Source organism: Nyctibius grandis, chromosome 1 (assembly GCF_013368605.1).
Source record: "Nyctibius grandis isolate bNycGra1 chromosome 1, bNycGra1.pri, whole genome shotgun sequence".
NCBI classification, from domain to species: domain Eukaryota; kingdom Metazoa; phylum Chordata; class Aves; order Nyctibiiformes; family Nyctibiidae; genus Nyctibius; species Nyctibius grandis.
Window position 1 is genome coordinate 47,778,359 of NC_090658.1, and position 23,381 is coordinate 47,801,739.

General features: G+C 43.7%; 1 protein-coding gene across 1 annotated transcript; it reads left to right on the plus strand.

The window, feature by feature from the left end:
* Positions 1-6,787, plus strand: PSMB1 (proteasome 20S subunit beta 1). Its single transcript, XM_068399955.1, has 6 exons — positions 1-144; positions 1,203-1,310; positions 2,755-2,836; positions 3,276-3,405; positions 5,001-5,107; positions 6,517-6,787. The coding sequence occupies exons 1-6, from the start codon at positions 44-46 to the stop codon at positions 6,700-6,702; spliced, it is 714 nt and encodes a 237-aa protein (XP_068256056.1). The 5' UTR covers positions 1-43; the 3' UTR covers positions 6,703-6,787.
* The last annotated feature ends 16,594 nt before the right edge of the window (positions 6,788-23,381 follow it).

The window sequence follows — 23,381 nt, forward strand, 5'->3', positions numbered from 1 at the left end:
GCCGCCATTTTGCCGTGAGACAGCACCGAGGTGGGCTGGGGTGATGTTGTCCACCGCTGCTTACCCGGAGGCCAGGACCGAGATGGGCTACGAGCTCGGCGCGCCCGTGCAGCACCGCTTCTCTCCCTACACCTTTAACGGAGGGTGAGAGTCGCAGGCAGGGGGGTGGGGCGGCCTGAGGCACCCCCTTCCCGGGGCGGGGGGGGACCCTGGTGAGAGTGGCGGCAGGGCTGGGTCTTCCTCGTCTTACTCTTGCCTCCCTCCGGCACTCTGTGAGGGTTTGCCTCCCCTTGCGAGCGCCTCTTTGTAGAGAAAGGGGGGCAGCACGGGGGAGAGCAGGGCTCGGCCTTGCCCTGGGCTCGGCTTTGCCCTGGGCTGAGCGTCCCGCGGGTCCTTGCCACTCTTTGGGGTGTTCTTGCATGTCCGTTTGGCACCCTCGGGCTCCCTGAACTTTTACGAGTCAAAATAAGCACCTTCTCTTCCCCGTAGGGTTGTTCGTAGCGGCTCAAGAAAACCGTGTAATAGTCGTATTACCAGCTTTTAAACCTGTAACGGGGTTGAAAGCTACCTTGTCATAACTGTTAAAGGTAGATGATGTTTTACAGACGCTTGCTCTGAGGTGGTGATAGGATCTGGCCAGGATAGTGTTATTTAGATTTTTTTTTTTTTAGAATGCTTAACTGCTTTTTTAAAGGACGCCTGTTTGTTACTTAATGGTAGCACATGTGTGGCAATCACAAAAGTAGTTATTTGGAAGTAAATAACATAGGATAACATCAGATTAAAGAAGTGATGATAATTTAAGTATAATAATACTGGTGCTTAGTACTTGGCTGGAGTGTTTTTTACTTGGAGAGCCAAACTCTTTTAGAAGCGTGAATCTTTTGTTAGCAGGCATCTAAAATTGCTAGTCTGTTGAGTCTGGTTCTTGCGTTGTATAAAAACTGTTTTACCAAGTTTCCGTACAGTTTTTAATCAAAGTAGAGAATCATGTACATATATTCTCTTCAGTGTATCTAGTATCTTCTTTCTCCAATCTTGAGTCACATGTAGGGATGTGCATAGTGGGAAACAACAAGGTATATAAGATGCTTGACAAAACATGAGTCTGGATATAGAACTACTATCTAGTCTGTTCCTCTGGTGCCTGAGAAAATATTTGTGCTGAAAGTCATGATTATATGAATACTCCTTTTTTTAAGGACTGTGTTGGCAATTGCTGGAGAAGACTTTTCTATTGTTGCCTCTGACACACGACTGAGTGAAGATTATGCAATTCACTGCCGGGACAGTCCAAAATGCTACAAACTGTAAGTCCAGATCTTGTAGGAATTGATACAGATGAAAGATCATTTGTGTTGATGAGCCTGTCACCTGCCTGGAATGATCTATCACTTTCTTTAAGCAGAATTCTCAGAAAAAAAGGATAGTAACAAAATTGATTTTGGAGTCATGGTGACTCTTGCTGTAATGCAAGATGTGATGTGATGTTGTAAATACAGCTGGATTTCTTGTTGCATGCTCTTGGAAGTTAGCTGATAATGGCACCTTTTTAGCATGATACGGGGCTTAACGTAAGCTAGGTGTTTTTTTGGCTGGATAAACAGAGGAACTTTTGTCTTAACTGTAGCAAAACTTAATCCTGTGGTAACTCGTTCTGCTTCGTCAGGACACCTGGTGTTGGTACGCAAGTGTGCTCACCGCTGCCAGTTGCACTGTGTCTCTCTAGCCAACCATCTGGCACTTTGAAAAGGTGTTTATTTTAGGAGAGATAAACCTGTCAGTAGTTCCATTATGGAACTTTTTGTGCTCATTGTATGCCTATCTTGACTTACCTAGATAGCATCCCCTTGATTTAAAAATACATATTGTTTATGTTCTTTTGACTGCAGTAGGTGCCTACCCAGTAGGCTTCCATCAGCTATGTAAACAGTTTTTTTTTTATTGATGACACAAGATCATATGAACTTATGTTTCTCCTGGCTAACTCCTTACTGTATCTTTGACTCTCTGATACTGTCTGAATGAAATGACTGTGGTACAATCTGCATACTGGATACGATGGCTTGTGTAATTCCAGTGACAGGCTGGGAGATTTCCATTGGAATTGTTTTCTGAATGACTGCTTTGTGTTAGTCTATAAGTACGTGTGTGAATGTTTGTAGACTCTCACCAATTTGCTAGAACTTAAATTTCAAATGTGTGTGTGTTCCTGTAGTTAGTGTTCATGAAGCGTTTTGAAACTGAGTGAAGAGCTAACCTTCTACGGTGCATCCGCAGACAGATAACTTCTGTTGTGCTGACACAGAAAACCACCTGCAGCATAAATCTTACATAACCATCGTACAATCTTAACACAGTCTTCTGGGCAGATGGAGTAAAACTGGGCTGAGTGATACGATGTAACAGTTGGCTCCCCATCTCAAAACAGATCCTCTAGCAAGACGGAATGGTAATAGCTAGAATTAGGGGTGCGTGAAGAAATTAAGAATTTCTTTTTGTCAGTCTTGCTGTGGAAGTCAGTGGATTGTTGACAGACATTGCGAGGTCCTGCACTTAATGAGTCCTTTCCAAGCCGAAGGTTGCAGTTACCTTTTATACACAAAATATCTGTTACTGCATTTTAGGCAACTGTTTCTGATATCATTAGAGAAACCGAAAATACATTTGGTGTTTTCATAATAATCTACTGTGTAAGAAACTGATATAGTTTATACTAAATCTAAAATCACAACAAAATTTTACGTTTTACAGAACAGAACGAACGGTCATTGGATGCAGTGGTTTCCATGGTGACTGCCTTACCCTTACTAAAATTATTGAAGCAAGATTAAAGGTAGCTAACTATCTTAATGTATTTAGAAACTTATATTCTTAGTATCATGTTTGAGACCAATAATATGATATGTTTTTAATATAATTTTAGCTGGTTTTCTTCAAATGTTTGTATCACAATTGTATTGCTAGTGAAAGATCAGGCAGGGGAAATTGATGCTGTGTTCTTACTAAGTGTAACATCGCAAATTTAAAGAATGGAAGAGCTGGAGAGGATAATGTTAATGAGGCGACATCTGTTCTTTGCAAAACTTTAGAGAAGTGTTAATTTTTGGCTTGTAAGAAGGCTTTACTTTTAGACGAGTGTGTTTTCAGTAATCATGCTAGTTAATAATCTTACTTAGCATCAGATTCTTCTGTAGTGAGGTTACAGAAGACGTAATTCTGAGTGTAAAATTTAGTGTTTGACTTTCTTCTTGGACATGCTGTACCACTTGCAGATGTACAAGCATTCCAATAACAAGACCATGACTACTGGGGCTATTGCAGCAATGCTGTCTACAATTCTCTATTCTCGACGTTTCTTTCCTTACTACGTTTACAACATAATTGGTGGACTTGATGAAGAAGGTAAGACTTTAAACAAAAAAGAAAAAAAAAGAGAGGCTAAATTTCTGTGGGTGAATAGCTATCCTTTTACATCTCAGATGTACTGATGGAGTAATGAAGTTTGTGTTCCAATTCCTAACACCTACCTTTAGGCATTACGGTACTTACACAGGTCAAATGCATATTATGCATCTGACTTGTTTCCTGCTTTCCGCTCATCTTCCATTTCTGAAGGTCTGAAAGTCTAAGAACTATGTTATAATTATTTGATTACAAGTGAAATCTGCTAACGTTGCTTACCTCTCAGACTTTACTCTAGACTGGAACACTTTATAACAGCTTTGCTGTATTTCTTAATTGTGTCTTTAAAGATATTAGCAGTAAAATTGTATATATTTTACTCAGGCCTGTGAGTGTGGTAGAAGTTATTAACTATGAAGATTTACTCCAGAGACAGGTTTCTACAAAGAGATGTTTAAACGTTAACTAACCTCTAACAAAAATTATGACTTCTACATGGAAGCTGTAGTTTAACGTACAGACCTTCCAGGATTTACTGGGCTCTTGTCCAATGATTTGGTTGGGTTGCTAAAATATTGTGTTCTCTGGCTTTGAGCAGGAGCTCAGAGGTGGTCTTGTTTGGATAATTTCAGCCATTCCCCGCAGTTTGTTGTTACCATTGAGTTATACTGCTTCCCCAGTCTTGCTAAGACGTGTATGATATGTGGAGTCTGGAAGGGGATTAGTCTGCCCTGTGTAATGGTAAATCTTAGCTTATGAGGGTGCTGTAGCAACTGGTAAGAATCAGAGTGCAAGTTTGCATGCACAGGCTTAATTTGGGTCCAGCAAGATTGGTTTGTTTTGATTTAGAGTTACTTTCTGGATCTCTGCTAGCTTTCTCAGGGCTGCTCAGCTACCTGTGCAGTGCTGCCAAGTGCACTGGCCAGTTTATTAACTCAGATGCAGCCTATCTGAAGGGAAAGGATGAGCATGGCCAGATGCTGCATTTTGACTAGCACATCCTCATCAAATCCTGATGCTTCAGAGCTACAGTGTGTTTGCATCTCTGGTGTTGGCGCAAGCTAATAAGCTTTGCGCAGCCTGGCCTGGCTCCAGAGGGAATTGTGTAAGAGGCCAGAGCATCATCCCTGCTTCCCAGAAGGCAATGCAGAGGCATCCAAGTATGCTCTCTGGAGGTAGGTAGTTCAAGAACTGTATCTGTCAAAATACATCGTTCAGGAATGATGGCTAAACTGCCTCTATGTGCTAGCTTTAAAACCAGCAGAGCCCTTTGTGCAGCACCGCGCTCTAGCACATTGTCCTGCTTTGATTATTCTCCATCAGCACTTTTTCTGTGGTAAGTACTGTAGAAAACATTTGTTAAGAGCATGCTTGTAGCTTAAATATTGAAGATAACCTTGCATATAGTACCAGGCCACAACCAGAGCCTCCTGTACGAAGCATTGTCTGAACATTCTGTGGTATTACTAGGTAAAGGTTTCCTGGGATTTGTGGTACTAAAGAGACTGCTTACAGAGAGAGCTAATATCTGATGTAAATCCTTATCAGTAGTGATAATCTTTCTGGATTGTGATTACATACTATTTTTTTTTTAGGGAAGGGAGCAGTATATAGCTTTGATCCGGTAGGCTCATACCAGAGAGAGTCTTTCAAAGCAGGTGGATCAGCAAGTGCCATGCTGCAGCCCTTGCTTGATAACCAGGTAAAATAGTTCTCTCTCTATTTGTGGGGTTTTTTTGTCCTTTTTCTTTTATGATCTCAGTAAACATTTGTGACATTCAAATTAATGTAGCTTTACTTTTGGGGAATATTACTTCAAATGCATTACAGATAGGACTGCTAATCCGTAAATTTGCAAACTGTGGGGCTCTGCCTTCTCAGGAGAAATCAGAAAGTGCTGCTTTAGAATCTGTTCATGTTTTTAATATGCCACAAACAGTGGACTGCCTGTTTTAAAAGACAGTTAAATGTTTTAATTGGGAAATTATGTTTCCCATAGAAGCTGATTTTCCCTTGGCTGATAATGTAAATATGCCCATTACTTAGCATGAAATAATACTAAATTAAGAAGATAGAATTAGTAGGTGTATATAATACATTTTATCATATAACATACAGTTGTATAAAATTCTTAAGTTTTATACAAGTCATTCACTATTTGCTAAGAATGTTTTTACATAAAACTGCTGGGAACTCAATTAAATCTGTGTAAACATTCCTGAAGAATACTTTTGTATTTAATTGAAGCTGTTAATTGTTGAATGACAGAAATACCAAAGTATGTTTTACTCATTTTATTCTCAGATATTGGTGTTGGTATTGTTTAGTCAGTTGAGCCTGATGTCAACACAACTTTTGCACTTAAAAAAGCAATAAGCAGTCTTAGTTCTTATCAGCTGAGAAAGCAAGAGAGTCTTTTTTTTTTTAAAAAAAACCTCCAATTTCTCAACTTTGACTTAGTTTTGAACTTAATTAACTAAAGAAAATATGTTCTGCAGAAACAAAGATGTCATAAGTTGCTTTTTATCAGTTATGAGTTTGAGGCATAGTAAGTGGCTCTTCCCCCTCCTTGGCCAGTTCTGATGCTTAAGTGGACACTTAAGTTTATCAGCTAAAATACGCTATTTAATGGGACCAGTTATGCTCCAATATAGATTGTTATTTTTGAATTCTATGTACGTTTGGGAATATTTTCTTTTAAGAAATGTTCCTAACTACAGAATGGCTAGAGAAAAGGCTTGTGTGCGGTTCTGATACTGCTAACCCAGTGAGAAGTTTCTGAAAAATTAGATCAGTTTCTGAAAAATTCAGATCAGTTCAGATCTGAATGTTTGTTGTGATCTTGTATATGATGAGTGGGTGGGAGGAGCTATGCTTGCTTTAACTGGATCTGCTTCTCATTACTTTTGGAAGAGGATCAGCATTGGCAAAGCTCTGATCATGCAGCTGGAAACTGTGTGGAGCAACACTTTTGCCACCTTTGGGTTTCTAGGCCAGGCCAACTATTTCTTCTAAGTTGTCTAAATCTGCTCGTTCTAATGCAGAGACTGAAAGAGCTTTCATGCTAGATGGAATATACTTCCTTTAAAATGCATTTTCATCTTTCCTTAGATTGGCTTCAAGAACATGCAAAATGTGGAACATGTACCTCTGACCCTGGAAAAGGCTTTGCAGCTGGTTAAAGATGTGTTTATTTCTGCTGCTGAGAGAGACGTGTACACTGGGGATGCACTTAAGATTTGCATTGTCACAAAAGATGGAATTAAAGAGGAAACTGTCCAATTACGAAAAGACTAATTCAGTTCACTTATAGACACATAATCTATGATGTACAATTTACCTGTATTAAGGTGTTTATCTTATTAAATTTTTTCAAGTTCAACTACTGTAATGCTGAATATTTTCTATCTTTGTTGGAAGTGATAGTGTTTCTTAGAAAAGTCTCTTTACCAGAGCAGTTCTTGGTAAGGATGAAGCTAAGTGTTAAAAGTCAGTTTGGTTTGTTTCATCTTAATCTACTGGTCAATTGAATTCCAATGTCAATTTAATCCCCTTCTTGCAATCCCTTATGCTACAATATGGAGTATTGTAAACTTATTAAATTAGGTTCATAGACTCCTCTGGTAATACTTTTGGTTCAGCCTTGGTTTAGAGAGAAAAGCATTTGTTGTGTTTGTGCTGCCTTCTCTGCACTTCATAGCTTGCTTTTCCTATCTTCTCCTTTAACTTTCTGACATGCTGTTTTGGCATTTGACCTCTCTGTACTTATTTACAGAGACTATATAAATATGAGTCACCTGAAACCAATTTCTCTGTGTAAGAGGGAAGAATGTTAAATGGCATGTTCCAGAGTTTAGTCCTGGACTCTGCATCTGGGCTCACCTCTGCGTGTTTCTATTCAGCTAACGTCCAAAATCTGAAGCATCATCTTTTTGTGGCCACTGATGGAAAATAACTTAGTATGGAGATTCCCGGATGCTTTTTGATATCTGGAGGGTTTGTTAGCCCTACTACTGCTTTTGATTCTTGAGAAATTGCATCAAGTGTAGACTGTCTTATGTGCTGTATCGCATTCCTGGAAATTGACTTGAGTACTAGGACGTTCAGAAAGCAGAGCTGCATCATTAAGGGCAAAATAATCTTCCCTTGTCCAGGAATCCTTTCATAGTCTGTAGATACTTAGAAAAGGACATATAGAATCATTTAGGTTGGAAAGGACCTTTAAGATCATAGAGTCCAATGATAAACCTAACACTGCCAAGTCCCACTAAACCGTGTCCCTAAGTGCCATGGCTACAAGTCTTTTAAATACCTCCAGAGATGGTGACTCCTCCACTTCCTTGGGCAGCCTGTTCCAATGCTTGACAACCCTTTCAGTGAAGAAATTTTTCCTGATATCCAACCTAAACCTCCCCTGGCACAACGTGAGGTTGTTTCCTCTCATCCTATCTCTTCTTACCTGGGAGAAGAGACTGACACCCAGCTCGCTACAACCTCCTTCCAGGTAGTTGTAGAGAGTGATAAGGGCTCCGCTGGACCTCCTTTTCTCCAGGCTAAACCACCCCAGTTCCCTCAGCCGCTCCTCATAAGACTTGTGCTCTGGACTCTTCACCAGCTTCGTTGCCCTTCTTTGGACTCGCTCCAGCACCGCAGTGATATAAATGATACAAAATACCACGTTGCTTCAGGTGACATACTTGGTTTTTGCAAGAACAATTTTGCTGATGTGTTTGACCCTACATTATCCTTGTCTCCTGTGTGGGGGTGACCGACTGCCTTCTGTGCAGCGTTTCAGATGCCATGCGTTTTTCCTACCTCTGGCTAGTCTTCACCAGCGATGGTAGTCTCAGGCTTTCTAGACAGTGTAAATAGTGGGTAACTGAAAACCTCGACTGTCAAACAGGTAGTGCATTTAAACTGACTCTAGCTGTGTTTAGGAAGTCCGGTGAGTGGGAACTTAAAAGAGCAGCCGTTTCCCAAAGTGTTCATGAAAACAGTTGACCGCTGGGTGCCACTGTTGGGCAGCGTAAGGAGGGAACACCTCATCCCTGGGTAGTTAGGCAGTAAGGAAGGAGCACAGCATCCCCGTCTGAACGAACACCACTGGAGCTAAAGGCGTTTGGTCACACAAGTCAGAACTTGGAGGCATGTTAGGTAACTTAATGGCACGTTTAACATTATTTGCAAAAGTTATCTTAAATGAACAAGGTTAGTTGTATGAATGTCCGTGTATCTATACACTCTTCTGTACTGAGCAAACTGAACATGGTACAATAATTCCAAGAACAGAAAGCTTGTGTCTATGTAAAGTACAAATCAGCAATACGAAATTAAATACATGCTCTGTTACTTCAATAAAATTAAATTAAAACACTTTTAAGCTGGGCTGTCTTTGATATCAGATTTAGGTTGAATTGCTCCAGTGTTTCACAATACATTGTTACAGCTTTGTGCAAAGTTAGTGAACTCTAGTGAAGCTGAATAGTGTTTAAGTTGCAGGGGAAAGCAACTGAGGGTAACAAATTGGCATGCCTGCCTTTGGGACAGGTGTTTGCAGTATGCAAGATCTAAACAGTGAAGGGAAGGGGAACTAATTTGTACCTGAATGAATTTAATGTTCTTACAGGATGCTAAATGTTTAGGAGAGTTGGAATGATTCAATTTTTTTAAAATTTTGATGTTAAGTTTGGATGCTTTTATATTGAAGGGTACAGTTTACATCCAAAATAAGTGCATGTCCAACAGATTTTAGGAATTACTTGGTTTAGTTTGAGGTGTCTAGATCTGTCTCTGTAAGTTCTTTCAGGAGAAATATGAGGTGATTAAAGTGTTCAGGTCTCACTTGCAGCCTCAGAAGAGATACAATAGCAGCTACCGGGATGCATGTTTTCCTGCCACTGTGCATCAGTGCTGTCCTGTTGGAGCACTTGTGCAGATGCGATGGCCATTTTGTATCCTTTTTGTTTTTCCATTTCCCTGCAGAGTACATCTGGCTGAAGAACCATCAGGGCATGGAAGCTTTTTCACAGGGCCATTAGACTGAAAATACCAACTTTCTTTTACAGAAGGTGGCAGCACTACATTCGCTCCCTGTGTGGATGGGTTTGGAACCAGTGATGTGGGAAGGTTTGTTTCCCAATTTGTTTTTGACTTCCTGGTTATGCCCTGCCGTGATGTCATCACCGCTGATGCTCAAGAGTCAGGAGTTGCAGCAGTGGCAGAAGATGTGTAAGTAGAAAAATGTTCACAGGCTGTTCAGCTAGAAGTTACTTGCTTGCTCATTAGTATTAAAACACATTCAAAAATTACAGATGTCAGATGTGTTTTACAGATAAAAGGCAGCAAGAGGGTTTTTTTTTAATCCACCAAGTTACTTAGCTTTGTTTGCGAAGATCATCACCACCTAGGGCTGGAAGGTGTGAATACCATCGTTGTCTGCGACTGTCCTTAGCTCTGTGCCTATAATTCCTATGTGTAAATCAGGTCAGTAGTCATCTTGCACCATGTCTACAATGTAAATTAATAGTTTATGAAGCACTTTGAGCACTATCTGGTTACAGAACTGTCTTGGCAGGTAGGCTATAGAGGTACAGCTAGGCAAAACAAAGGCAACAGCGCCACTTAGGGTTGCTAGAAGCAGAGGTCTGGTTTGGCAGATCTACTTGGCCAGGGATGAGATGTCTTTAATACAATTTTATGTGAGAGAAAGGAGGGAGAGGGAAAATACTTACCTTGCAATGCCTTTTCTTAATATTAAACACGTTATGTGTGTCTTTCAAAAGCTAGCTCTACTGCAGGATTTGACTAACCTTGGAGCGAGCACTGCTAACCACCTTGTTCAAGAACGTGCAAGTGACAGGGTGTATAAAAAGAGCAGCGCACAGTAGCAGCGACAGCTGGCTCATCTTCATCAGCAGCAATACTAAGGGCCACCTTAAGATGGCAATAGTTAGTTGCTATCACAGGCTTCAACACAATTACACACGGTGTGGGTAAAAATAGTCATACAGCCTTTACCAGTTTCCCACTATAATGTGCTTTGGAACACTGTTTTTTGAGGAGATGGGAGGATTTATTTTGATCTCAGCCAAATGGCAGCATTCTGTGATACTGTTGCTTATATAAGGGACCATACAAGATCAGAATCAGCCTTAAAAACTAGGCTTGTAATAAAGTAGACCTTGCTTTATTTTTGGACGTGTTTTCAGCAAAATTGTTTTTGCATCAAGTCCATTTTGTGTACAGGGGAGGGGACTTGTTATTATGGAAAGTGAAAGTGCTTGACAGGACATATATATTGCATATATGCTTCTAGAAGTTTAGTTCACTGTATCATTCTCTGTAACAGTCAGGGATAAGTTTAATTTTCCTTTAACTAAAGCCAAGACTTTCTTAAGGCAGAATCATAAAATGTTGATTTGTAAACCAAATAGCAAGCTTTCTCACTCTAGGATGACACTTTTCCTTTTACAGTCAGCTGTGCCTGTAACACTACATATGCCTCAGTGTGATGGGAGTCAGGAGCGAGCTGCTTCTCTTTCATTGCTGTTTCCTAGAGAAAACCATTTAAATGGAAATTATAAAACACTATTTGAGGTATAGCAATTTGAAGTGGTCCCACTGCAACTTAGTCTTTTACATTATTTATTTACTTAGGGGACAAAGTTGTAATTTCCCACACTTGAAAAACTCTTTTTTGATACCCCAGAATCATCTGTCCTGGAAAGCAAGAGAAAGCTGCCTTGATGAGTGGTCTCAATTTAGCGATTCGGGATTTTACAAACCAAAGCTTGGGGAGAAGTCGCAGGAGCAAGTGGGGAATGATTAAAGCAGCATTCATGTGAATCCGAGCAAAATAAAGTAGTCCTGTTTCTCCCCAGTCTAGTAGAAGATAGTTTTAGGAGCATAAAGTAGTTGCTGCCTTGTTCAGGGTTTCTGATCCAGAATCAGGAACCAACTTTTGAGTGGAGGGGATTTGGAAATGACAGCTTTCCAGTTCCTCCTTCTCTTTCTTTCAGCCATTGCTTTTGTTTAGTATGAATGTCCTTTGCTTTTAGGCCATTTGGGGCAGTCATAAACCAGACAATATGGCACATGGGCCTGAAGTTACCTAAGATTTGTCTCCAGATCTGCCTTCTCAAGCCAAATTTGTTTTGAGAAGGGGCTATGTCTGTGCGAGTGCAACAGAGTGAGACCAGCCTTATATTCTTTCGACTCTAATACGTAGCTAAATTGTATGGACTTTAGTGTGCACTTCCTTTTCTAAGCAATTTCATCAAAGTATTCATAATTACAAAAACATGGTTTAGCAGAAAAACAAACAAAAAATCCTCTGTATCTTTCCTGTTAGGCTGTTCTTGGCCCTTTTCCTAACAGTTGCTGGCAAAGTTCAACTTCACTGTTCATTTCAGAGGCTCAAGTGGGGGTAGGGATGGACTTTACTGTAGCCTACAATAATTAATATTCTTTGGCACAAGACACACATTGAAGGGATACTGGCAAGAGAGTAGTCACGGTACCAAAAATTCAACCAGTCCTTTGCACTTTAGATCAAAGAACCGTAAAAGGAGAGTTAAAAAACAGGATTCACATTTTTTGCTGAGGAAGAGGAACAAGATGTGGAAGATTGCAAGTTGTACTGGAGTGTTCTAAATATTTCACAGTTGGGGTAAAGTGCTTTTGGCTTACTTGAGACCTGACTCCTCTGAAATGTAGATATTCCGTTGCTTGGCTTTCTCCAGCCACACAAGTTTGGTGATGTCCTTGGTGGTTCTACAAGAAGTCACTGATGTGCTGATTTACCTCGGTGCCCACCCAGGTACAGGTATGTGACATCTGCAGTGCCTGGCCTGCTAAGGTGGCTTAGCTGAACAGGATTACAGCTGCACTGGACCGATGCTGTTTAACCAGGCTTTGTGAAAACTGGCTGTAATCAGCTTGGCAGTCAGGTCTGGTGGATGATCAAGCTGTTTATTGGTCTCTCAATGCTATGCTCTCATACTGGAGACCTTGGGTGGCTCAGCTGAGTGCCTCTTCTTGTCTTCTCCACAACCAACCTGGGCTGCTGATGGAGCCATATCCAGCTGGGGGTACTTGGGAGGTGAGAGATGCTGTAGAGCACTTCAGGAGTCTGTCCCCTACCAGGAGCCCATCCTGAAACATACCAGTAGAAAATGTATTTCTGTTTGTAGCTTGCTTATGCAGCCTTTGCAAAGAACCTCATGCACTGAGATAGCAGAAGGTTAAGAGGCTTGATGGGGGTGAGAGGGAGGGGAGAAAAAAAAAGAGAAGGGGAAGGCTTTTTCTCAGGTTTTATATAAGCAACCCTTTTGGAGAAAGCTGCATTCCAGTGTAACTGCCTTATGCTTGGTCTGAACTTTTCTTGACATGTACCCTTGAATGCAGAATGGTTAACACAATCTCCATTAAGTCCCATGGCAAACAAACATTTTGGTGCGGCTGGTATTTGTTTGCTAGTTGCAGACAAGTCGATCTCATTAGAACTGCATTTACAACTTTTGCCAAGCGTTTTGAAACTGGTTGACACGTGCAACAGCTGCCTGAGCCGGAATGGCATTCCATTCCCCGCCTCCATCTTATTAGCACAGGGGATGGCTTGATTAATGACAGTTAGATGGGATTTTTAAAAATGAAAGATAATTTGCCTTTGGAAGAGCCATGCAGTGTGTTTTCATTCTCGGATTTAAAATAAGCCACAAAGTCTGGGGTTTTATGGCTTTTCACAAAAGCCAAGACAAGTGCTCACCCTGAGCTAACCCACAAAATTTGATGTAAAAACATTTTAAAGGGTGATGCAAAGTGTTTTCAGCTGGTACTTAGTGAGGCTTTTACATTAAACTGCTCTTTAAAAAACACAACCAAACAAGATTTTAGTGGTGACACTTAGATTTTTCTCATACAACTCCAACATGGGGATCACCGCGTGAGGTAGGCAAAGGAAAACTTTGCTGTCCACACCCTATCGCACGTTAAGTGATGCTGAACGGAATTCACACAAGCTCACGTGAAGACCAGTGTGATACGTGGCTCAGCCTGGGCTACACATTTGTTAGACTGATGCCTAACAAAGTTTATCAACTCTCCTTAACTCTCTAAAGATGTCACCTGGGCAGCCAGTGTCTCCTGGCCAGCTGTCCTGTTTCAGACAGAGCATGCATTTGGTCACAGCCAAAAGCATTTCCACTGGAACACAATTCCCCCTCATTTCTCCAGGCCCTCAGTGCAGAGCTGTGGAGCTTACAGCCTCAAACAGGCAGGCTCTTGATTTAGTGCAGGCTATTGCATCTAAACCATCGAATGTATTTTGTTTGGCTCTACAGCCTTTAAAGTCAGGGGCTGTGATGTCCTTCACCTCTGTTAAGATGCTTCTCTATCAAAGAGACACTCTCCATCAAACTTAGTGAAGCACCAAACAGCCAAGATGCTCTTCTCTGAGCATCTGTGGAGTCACAGTGGCCAAAGCAGCATTTATAAGCAGGCATTCACATGCCTAATTTAACCCTAAAACTCCTGCACAAACATTTAAGAGTGGTTTCTGGCAGTTTAGTTTAAACCCTATGTTTAGTTTAAGCCTGGTGTTGGCAGGAAAGCTGCCCTCATTTTCACTCTGTGCCCAGACACGGAGCTCTGAGCTCCAATTCATGTTCCCAGATAAATTCAACTATGGTGCTAGAAGAAGTCATCATTGCAGTTAAATAACAAAAAAAAGGACAGTGAATCAGGCTCCTGAAATAAGTGAGGTCCTTTTGCCTAACTGGCTCAGATTAAAAAAAAAAAGGACTTCTCATAAGAGAATGCAGTTGCAGTGGTTTAACTAGTATTTTGACCTGCACAGGTAAAGGTTTTTTTCATAAACTGTTTCCATTCAAAGCCAAAATGCATTTTGGAGCTACTCCAAGAATTTAGTTTCTGTTAGAGACTACACAGATATGCCCTTTTCTTGCACCATTTCCTCCTCACACTCTCGCTAACAAGAAGAAACATCAAGGCCAAGCTATCCAGCAGAGACTAGTGGATGGTATTTGAGTGTCCAGTCTGAGATCCCAGAAGTAGTCTTAACTCTGAGCTGAAGACTAAAAGCCACCTATTAGTTGATTTTAACTGAATTGCTCCAGTTAGTCTTATTGCAGAGAAGGTAATGTTGAGGGTGGTCTGATACATTCAAGCTTCATCTTAGAAGCTGTGGGATGAGTTCACAGAGACAGGTTCCCGTGGACCTCTGCAAGCACATCCCAACCCACGTGCAGGCATTTGGTCAGCCCGTGTGGCTCTAGCTACAGTGCTGGACTACAGGATTGCTGCCTTGTAAGCACTGATTATAAGTTTTAATGAGACAACCCAATTAGATGGCTTGACAGACCATCACAACAGTGACGCAACTGTGCTCAAACCCCATTACAGAAGCAGCAGAATTTCAAAGAACTGCTTTAAAAGAAAAGTCACAGAATAGCTCGCACACAGCCCTACAAACAACAACATCACCCACAGGCTGTGTGGAGCAAGGGGAAGGGCTGTGAGAGTAAAGGCAGAAACAAGACAAGTCAAAGGAATTAATCCAAATACTGATTTTCCCTTTCGAGCTCAGTATGGGCACAGCTTGGGTTTCAGGTACCACCTATGGAATATAACTGCTCTACATAACTCCCACTGTATTGGTCTAACGGTGCCTACAGAGAGTTATAACATGGCCTTTGCAAAATATGCATGTACAAAATCACTTGTGCCAGGCAGTGCATTACATATTGTCCTACAGGTAGTGACTGATGCACAGGGCTGTATTCACTGATCCTCCCATACCCACAAGGCATTTCCTACCCTAAAGCCAGAGGAAGTTTTTATCGCTCCCTACCCCTTGACTTCAGAGGATCAATAGATCTGGATTTTGGAATTTTCTCTCCTCTTCATCTTCCAGTTGGGAATTGTTCATACCTCACCCACTGTCCTTCCTGGCTTGAACTGGGAGGCTGGCTGTCCCCACAACCTGCTACAGGCAAGCTCTGGGCATGCTTAGCCCCAAACCACTTGTTTTTAGCAGGTTTAGCCTGACATCTTAAGCATCACCAAGCCACAAGCCAGCTAAGAGCATTTGGGTGACACTCCCAGAACAAAATTCCCTTTGCAGAGTGTGCATTGAGTGATTCTCAGCAGTTACAGTCCTCTCCTGTTGACCAAAAGAGAGGCCAAATGCAAGGTCCAGCAGGCTCAGCAAGGCCCCACCTGTCAAACCAGAGATCATTTTACAAAGCTCTTCTCCTTTCCAAATGAACCCCTTTTGCTCATTTTTATATATGTGTCAAGGAGAATCCAAGACTAACAAAGCTGGTAATGTAAGTGGCTGGCTACTGATACTGCTGTAGCTTGTCAATATTATTTTCCCTAAATTAAAGGCCCATACACATATGCTGCAGTTGCTCGTCTTTTACCCACGAGAGTGAAGGAGACCCTTATGGTGCTGCCCTAGTACACTGAGAGAGATGCAGGCAGCAGCTGCATGGATCATCTGCTCTGCCTTAGAGATGCTGTCCAAGTCTCTCCTCCCAGCCTACTGCTAGATGCTATTCAAAGAAGTATTACACAGATATACCTCTGCCATAGCTCTGGCTGAGCCCTGTCCCAGTAAACTGTTGGCAGGAAGCACTCACTGAGGACTGGGAGGCACTGTGCTGTGGTTTCGGTCTCGGATCCAGTAACCGTAACACAGCTGGAGCTGCAACGCAGACCACCACAGACTGCAAACTCAAGTTTCCCTCCCTGCCTGCTTTTCATGTTAGTATAAATCACTTGATACCATGTGAAGTATCATTGCCAGCTCTTACAGCCTCTCGGGAAGATCCATCAGACTACAACATGTCAGTGGGAGTTTTGCCTTAACAAGTCCAAATCGAGCTACCCCAACCCTTGCAAGCAAAGAGCAACACTTCAGGAGGCGAACAGATGAACTCCGTAGCACTACAAATGTGTCTGCATTTGTTTCTGTCAAGCAACAGGTCATTAACACACAGCTAGCTAGTTTTCAATAAACTAGTGCCCAGCTACTATAGTATTAAATGACAACCCAGTGCCTAATAGCATCAGTGAAATCAAAGGATGTCCCTCTCCTAGCCACCATGCAGTCATAGCTCTGGAGGCTCTGACATGCACAGTGATACGTGATAGGCTTTAGGGAGAGAGGAGATAAGGCAATGCAGTACAGAGCAGAAAAGCTGGTCTGCAGACAGCGAGCTCACTGTAGGTGCAAGGCATAACAGGTTGGCAGGGTGGGAGGTACGCACCCTTATCCCAGCCCCAGAGGAAGGGATGCACCTTGAGAGGGCGTCCGCTCTGCACGTGCTTTACAGACACCAGCAAAGAGCTACTGTCACAGGGATGTGGTGGGCAGCATGCACAACGGCTGCTTTCTAGGGGCACGGGCTGATGGAGGGGAGACAGCTGAGCGTGGCAAAACAACTGCCTCATTTTCCACACTCCTTCCAGAGCACTAGAGCCAGTGGTGGGCCAGACCTCTGCAGACATACGCCAAGGGACAAACAAAAGCCAAACTGCTGTCGGCAGCAAAGTGAGCCTGCAACTGTATACCGAAACGTGGATGCAGGTCTGCCTCCCACGCAGAGCACCCCGACACCTTTCTGCTGACAGAGTCCTTGTGCCACTAGTCAGGAGGCAGGAAAATCAAGCCAAAACAAAAAAAGCAAGATGGAAGACAAGCATTGCAAATGGCTTACAAGGCCGTTAATTGCACGATGAAAGTCTGGGATGCAGTGACTGCGTGGCTAGGCCAGTCAGCGAAACTTGGAGCAGCGGGCAGCGATGCCACGGAGGAGGAGCAGGGCAATAGCAAGCACTGCGGTTTACAAGGCTTTCCCTGGTGACAGCTTTGATCCCTACGTCCATCAGTCAAGTGACTGAAATATGAACCTGAGATAACACACAGGCACAGTGCAACGCTCCGAGGCTGTTCTGCCCACAGCCTCTCCCTTCCCGTTTATTTGGGCACCTGCACGATAGTGTGTCACGCCATGTTAAAATGCAGCATCGCGGCTCAGTGCTTCATGCACATCTCCCCTCTGCCCCCCACAACCCGCCTGAATTTGTCACAACGGCTCAAGAAGGAGCAAGGCCAGCTCTCCTCCACCGGCCCCCTCACAATAGAGGATCGCCCTATTTGTGTGCAAAGGAGAGGGGCTGCCGCCCGGGCCGCAGCCCTTGCATCTGTAAGGGCTGGAGACCAGCCGCACAGATAGGCAGAAATCAATAAGCTGGCGGATCAGAGGGCCCGGCGGAGGAGCCGCTCGGTGCACACGCACAGGGGCCGAACATCTGTCAGGCAAACAAAAAGCAACCCAAGCGGAACAAAAGAGAGGATTATTTTCACTCAAGTTCTTCTTCAGTCTCAGCAGGCAACGTTCAAGCCGTCCTCGTATTCAGACAGTGAGGCCGTATGGAGTACGGGCTGTCCGGGAAATGCCAAACGCTGTTACCAGAAGACAAAAGAGGGGGGAAAAGAAAAAAAAAGCAGATACGGAAAATTCAGACTGTCTTGTTGAGTGTGATCGAGCAGAGGGAAGGTGGAGGGGGCACCGATAAGGGGGTGAAGGGCAGGGAGGGGAGGAGGACAGCGTGACGAAGAAGTTGATGACAAATCTCCACAGCAGTACTTGAAAACAAAGCTGAACATATCAGATGTGCCACAGAAGCACTAAATACTGGCACACAGCTCTGGACTCACAAGCACCAAGGCTGCGCCCCCGGATCCTTCCTTCGCATGGAAGGGCAGAGGGGCTGCAGACCTTTCGCTCCTGCAGGCGAACACTGAGGAGTCATCAGGACTGTTCCTGCTCCCTGACCCCCTCCTCACCTGGAGGGGTCCCAGCTTTGACCACGAGCCCCCAGCCCTTCTGGGGGACCAAAGGATTTAGGATAAGCTCAGAAACAAGCTGCCATGCCTCTCCCTTGTGCTTGGTGGTAGGCAGTGGACACGGTTACTTTGCAGCTTGGTTTCTCCAGCACAGCTGTCTCTTCTAATCAGCATGTCATATATATGCTAGAAATAGGTGCAAAAAATAAATTTGTGACGAAACAGATTAAGTAAGATCAGATTTGGGCTTAAAATGTCAGATGTCTTCATCTGTTCTGGAAGAGAAGTGTTTTGTCCTCCAAATCATTTTGCAGTTGAGAACTCCCTGTACTGCATTCACATGCTGCTGCTCTATGCTCTTGTGGCACTGTTGGCTTGGTACGTTTTCAAACTTAATTTTTATTAGGGAAAAACATCCTCTAGGTTTTGGGTTTCCTTCAACAGCTTCACGGTATGTAAGCTGCCTTCATTGCTGAAAGCAAGAGCTGTTCTGGATAAAGGTGAAAGTTTAGTTGGAAGATCTGCACTCTGACCCTGTAGCTCTGTGCCCGTGGATGCATGCACTCATCAAATCCCAGCCCACAGCATCCTGCAAAATAGATGTATGTCTCAGCCTTGAAAGTGAACTGGATGTGAACTGGAAGAGGTTTTGTCTTAGGGAAAACAGGCACCCATGTTAAAAAAATCCTGAAGTAATAACTGAAAAAAAAAACCCAAACCCAAAACACATACTTAGCTGCTGCCTTATCTTAGAAGCACCTAAATTTCCTTTGCGTAATTTACAGCGCCACACACAACTGGGTCGTCTGCCTCAGCGAGAGCTCCAGAATGACCCTTAAAAGGAGTAAGCCCTGTTTTTTGTTTTACTTGAGAGAGTGAAGGAGAGGGAAGGACTGCCTTCCCCATCCCTGGGAAGAGTCAGGTCTCTCAGTCCCAGCTGACCACAGGCAGCTTCCTAGACCTCTTGAACTCAGCCTCTACACTTCAGGGAAGAGTAAGTAAAGCTTTGAGGGACTTAGACCACCTGTGTATTTTGCTTACACGTACCACCCACCTGAGAGGAACCAGAGGTAGCAGATGAGGGTCTCTGTCAGCAGCCGGCAACAGGCACAGCAGCCTGGTGCCAGCAGTGTGTTCCTCTGTCATCGGCAAACAAGGGCATCTGCCATAGACACACCACCTCTTTTTCCCAGGAGCTTTGCTCAGGCTGACCATGAGCATTTCATAGTGCGTAGGCAGGACAATAACCTCCACCAGCCACTGCAGATGCTGCAGACCCAGGTACCTTCACCATACATATCCCTGGAGATTCCCCAGCGTTTGTGGAGCAAACAGAGGTTCAAGCAGCAACAGACATAGCCTGCATGCTACACCGTGGGTCTGTGCATGCAAAACATATTCAGCCCCCTGCACATGTCCTGCACGGATCATCCACACATACCCGGACTGTCTTTCCAAATACTGAAAGGGCTCATGAGGCCAGATCAAACTCTATTCCTAAAACAAAGCAACTCATATGCCAGGCTTTGGTGTCCCCTTATCCAAGCTTCATCGTCACCTCTTCTGCAGGGCTACAGGGAATCTAGCCCAGCTTCCCCCTGGGAAAAGACCCAAACCCAGGAGCACAGTCTGTATCCCACTGCTGCTCTTGACCTACCTGGATTGCTGCTGACTTGCCTTGGTCAGCAGTTACTCAACTCACCTGCAGCCTTTCCTGGATGCCCCCGCTCTGCTTGGGCTGCAGTGTTTTGTAAGAAGTATTTCTATCTGACTGCTTGGTCATGTCTCAGGAATTTCAGGGATCCCCTATCTACCTTTTGCAAGCAGTTCTCATATAGACCATCAATAGCAAAGCAATACCTTCTTATCTTGTGGTTAGGATATTACTAATATTTGTCCCTAGTCAATGTTTTTCCTTAAAGCCAGAGCACGCGAGTTTCTTTTGCTCTTTTTGATTATTTGTTGCAAGCCTTGAACCACATGCAAGTACTGTCCTAAGCTATATAAGCAAATACTTCTAATAAAGCTGGGCTTTAGTGGGAGGATGTTAAAACAAGGGGTTTGATGATATGTTGATAAATAATAAAAAAATAATACAAAGCTGATCATTTACAGAAGAGAAGACTGTTTCATATGAGGAACAGTATCCTCAAAAAGTTTTATGGTAAGGGAACAGTATAGTACATTTTGCAATAAAACAGGGAAGATTTTGTCCTTTAATTCCTACCACAGAAATCTGCTCTTGATTCTCCCTGCACAATGGCTCCTCCAGAAGCTGGATAAGGACCAAAGAAAAAGACAAGAAAGGAAGGTAGTAAATGTAATGGATATATGTATATCTTTTGTGTGACATTTTGCAACTTTGCCTTTGGAAACTAGGCATGTTTAATGTGTTTAATTTTGTACTTGTCTACCAGCAATGAAAGAGAAGCCATCTCATCAGTAGGATCTTTCTTGGAGGGGATTGGTTTTGAGTCAATCTGGCTGGGAGAGGCTCTTGGATTAGGAGTCTTTGGAGAGGTCTCTTTTGCACACAAAGTCTGACATGGCCGGTTTCTTAGAAAAACAGGTTTTGGGGTTGCTTCGATGCCTGTAAGATTGCTCCACAGGCAGAAGATGGATCTGGAAGACACAAGCCAGAGACAGGGAGCCTGGCCAGCAGAAGGCACCGGTACCTGGAAGTGGAGACTGGCAGAGACATGCTCTCAGAGCAAACCTGACCTCTAAGTTTGACAGCCGCTGTTTCCTCTAGAGTCACGGAGCACCCTGGTGTTTTCTGCAGCCTGTCACAATCCTTCTCTGTTGGGGTCCATGTGAGGAACGGACTACAACACACCAATATGATGCTCTAATAGTCACTTTATTGTAGTTAACACAGCTCTTTTATAACATACATACTTTCTTACCTCACGGTTACGCCTTAAGCTATTGGCTGCAAGCACTGTCTGTCCTGCAAGCACTCTGTCCACACGCCACTTCTGCTGTTCCGATTGGATACTTGCTATGAGCCTAAGCAAGGCCACATCCTTATGCTTTCTTGCTGACTCGTGCTGCCTTAGCACTTACATAACAGTGTACTCGTATGTTCTCCCCATAGTTCTTCCACGACCCAGGCCCCAACACTTCTCAAAGTGCTTTTACCTGAAACAGAGAGACAATGCCAATGTGCAGTGTTAGTACGGCTTTGCAGACTACTTGACATGGTCCATTAGACTGCAGCTTGGGAACTCCTGGTCCAAGCACCTACAAGAGAGACAGGCCTAACCAGCGACTCTCAGACAAGCAGCTGTGACACATACCATCACAGTACATTAATGGTGGCCACAGTTTTGACAGTTTAAGTCAAAATAGAACTGAACAATCAGAGCAAATTTTTTTCTTGCGACTGCAATGAATTCCTTGGTGGCTGCACATGGCCACTGTTACTGGTTTTGAGAGTCGTTGCCGTAAGAGATGAGTTCTTTAACAAGTGAACAAACAACTCAATTAGAAATTAAAACAGTACATTCCTGAGAGGAGCTCAGCAGCCTCTTCTCCCATTAGCAACAGTGGGAGTAGCCATGCTCTGCACCTCCCCGAGCGATAGCTATTCTCCCTCCCTTCAGCAGATGACGCTGCTGTAACCGATTGCTTCACAATGTCATTCCAGTTTGCCTCTTTTGGGTACTATTTGCTGATATGTGGGAATGCGCTGATTTTTGGTTAAGTTTCAGACTAGAAAAAAAATCCAATTACACAAAACAAAATGGAAAGGACAGGGGAGAGGAGACCAGATTTATGAGTTGGTGAGTGAACTTTTTGTTGAAAAGTAATTACTGAGTACTCACTTTGTGGGTGACCTTGCTCTATGAAGGAGAAAAGAAGATCAGTCATCCTAGGATCTAAAAACAGTCAAGAAGAAATCAAACTCAGGCAATTTGAGGATGACAGATTGGCCAGTCAGAATTATGTGAGGAGTACAGATATAACAACTTTCCTCCAAGGTAGGAAAGAGAGAGAAAAGCATTTTTATTAAAGGTATTCAATGGGCATGGGAAGCCATACTGAAAAACAGAAGGGGTGAAGGAACTGTGAACAGCTGGTGAGTGGCAGCCCTATGCCAAAAGAATGAAGTGTGGAGGAGGGGAGAAAGCAATTAAAAAAACCCCAACAACAAAAAGAGAGCTAAAATCCTAACTTCAACAGTGAAATAAAAACCCAAACAGAAGAGCAAAACAGAAGTGTTGGGAGTGTACTGTCAAATACCAGCTTCCCATGGACTGCAAGAGCAACAGAAGTCATTGTCCTCTGTTGGGGATGGGAACCATAAAAAATAACCAGCTGGGCTGGGAACATAACTGCTGTGTGCTCTCACTCACATTTCTCAACTAAACCCCACACAACTCTCTATTGAATACGAGGGATGCTCCCAGAGGATGAGCGCACCCCTGCCTAGCTGGGGAGATGATATGTGAGCACTCACCTACCTTAAAAAAAACCCATAGAGCATAATCAGTCCGTTGAGGCTCTTGGGTGAGGAATAAATAATGGCCCCATAACAGGGTGGTGGGCATGTGGGACAGGGACCCACAGCCAAGCACACAATGCAGCTTGCTGGCTGTGGCCAGCCCCCAGGGAGATGTTTGGGCTGGGGCGGTTGCAGGCAGCAGCATGCCCCGCTCCCGGGCACACAGCTGGCACAGAGCTCTGCTCCGGGGCTCCTGTGCTCTCACAGCTGCGCTCCTGCCAGGAGGAAGAGAGAGGTTTGTGCTCAGCCTCGGGTGAGGCACACTGACTTTCCCGGCAAGCTGGCCCCACAGCACACCATTATCCAAAATTTGTCCCTGCCCACCTTCCCCTGGCACGGCAGTATGTCAGAGGTTTGAGCGCTTCTGCAGCCAGGGCTGGGGGGAGCTGCCTGCTCCCCTTCGGATGCCGGCGACCTGCCCATGGCCGAGGCCAACTCAGCACATGCTGGAGGACGATGGCAGAACACAGCGCTTTCTCCATGTTTGCTCCGCCGGCCACGCTGAAAGTCAGGTGAAACACCCTGCAACGATGCTTAAAAGCAGGAGGTAATTTTTGAGGAAGGGGAGATTAAGCAGAGGAAGACTCTAATTGA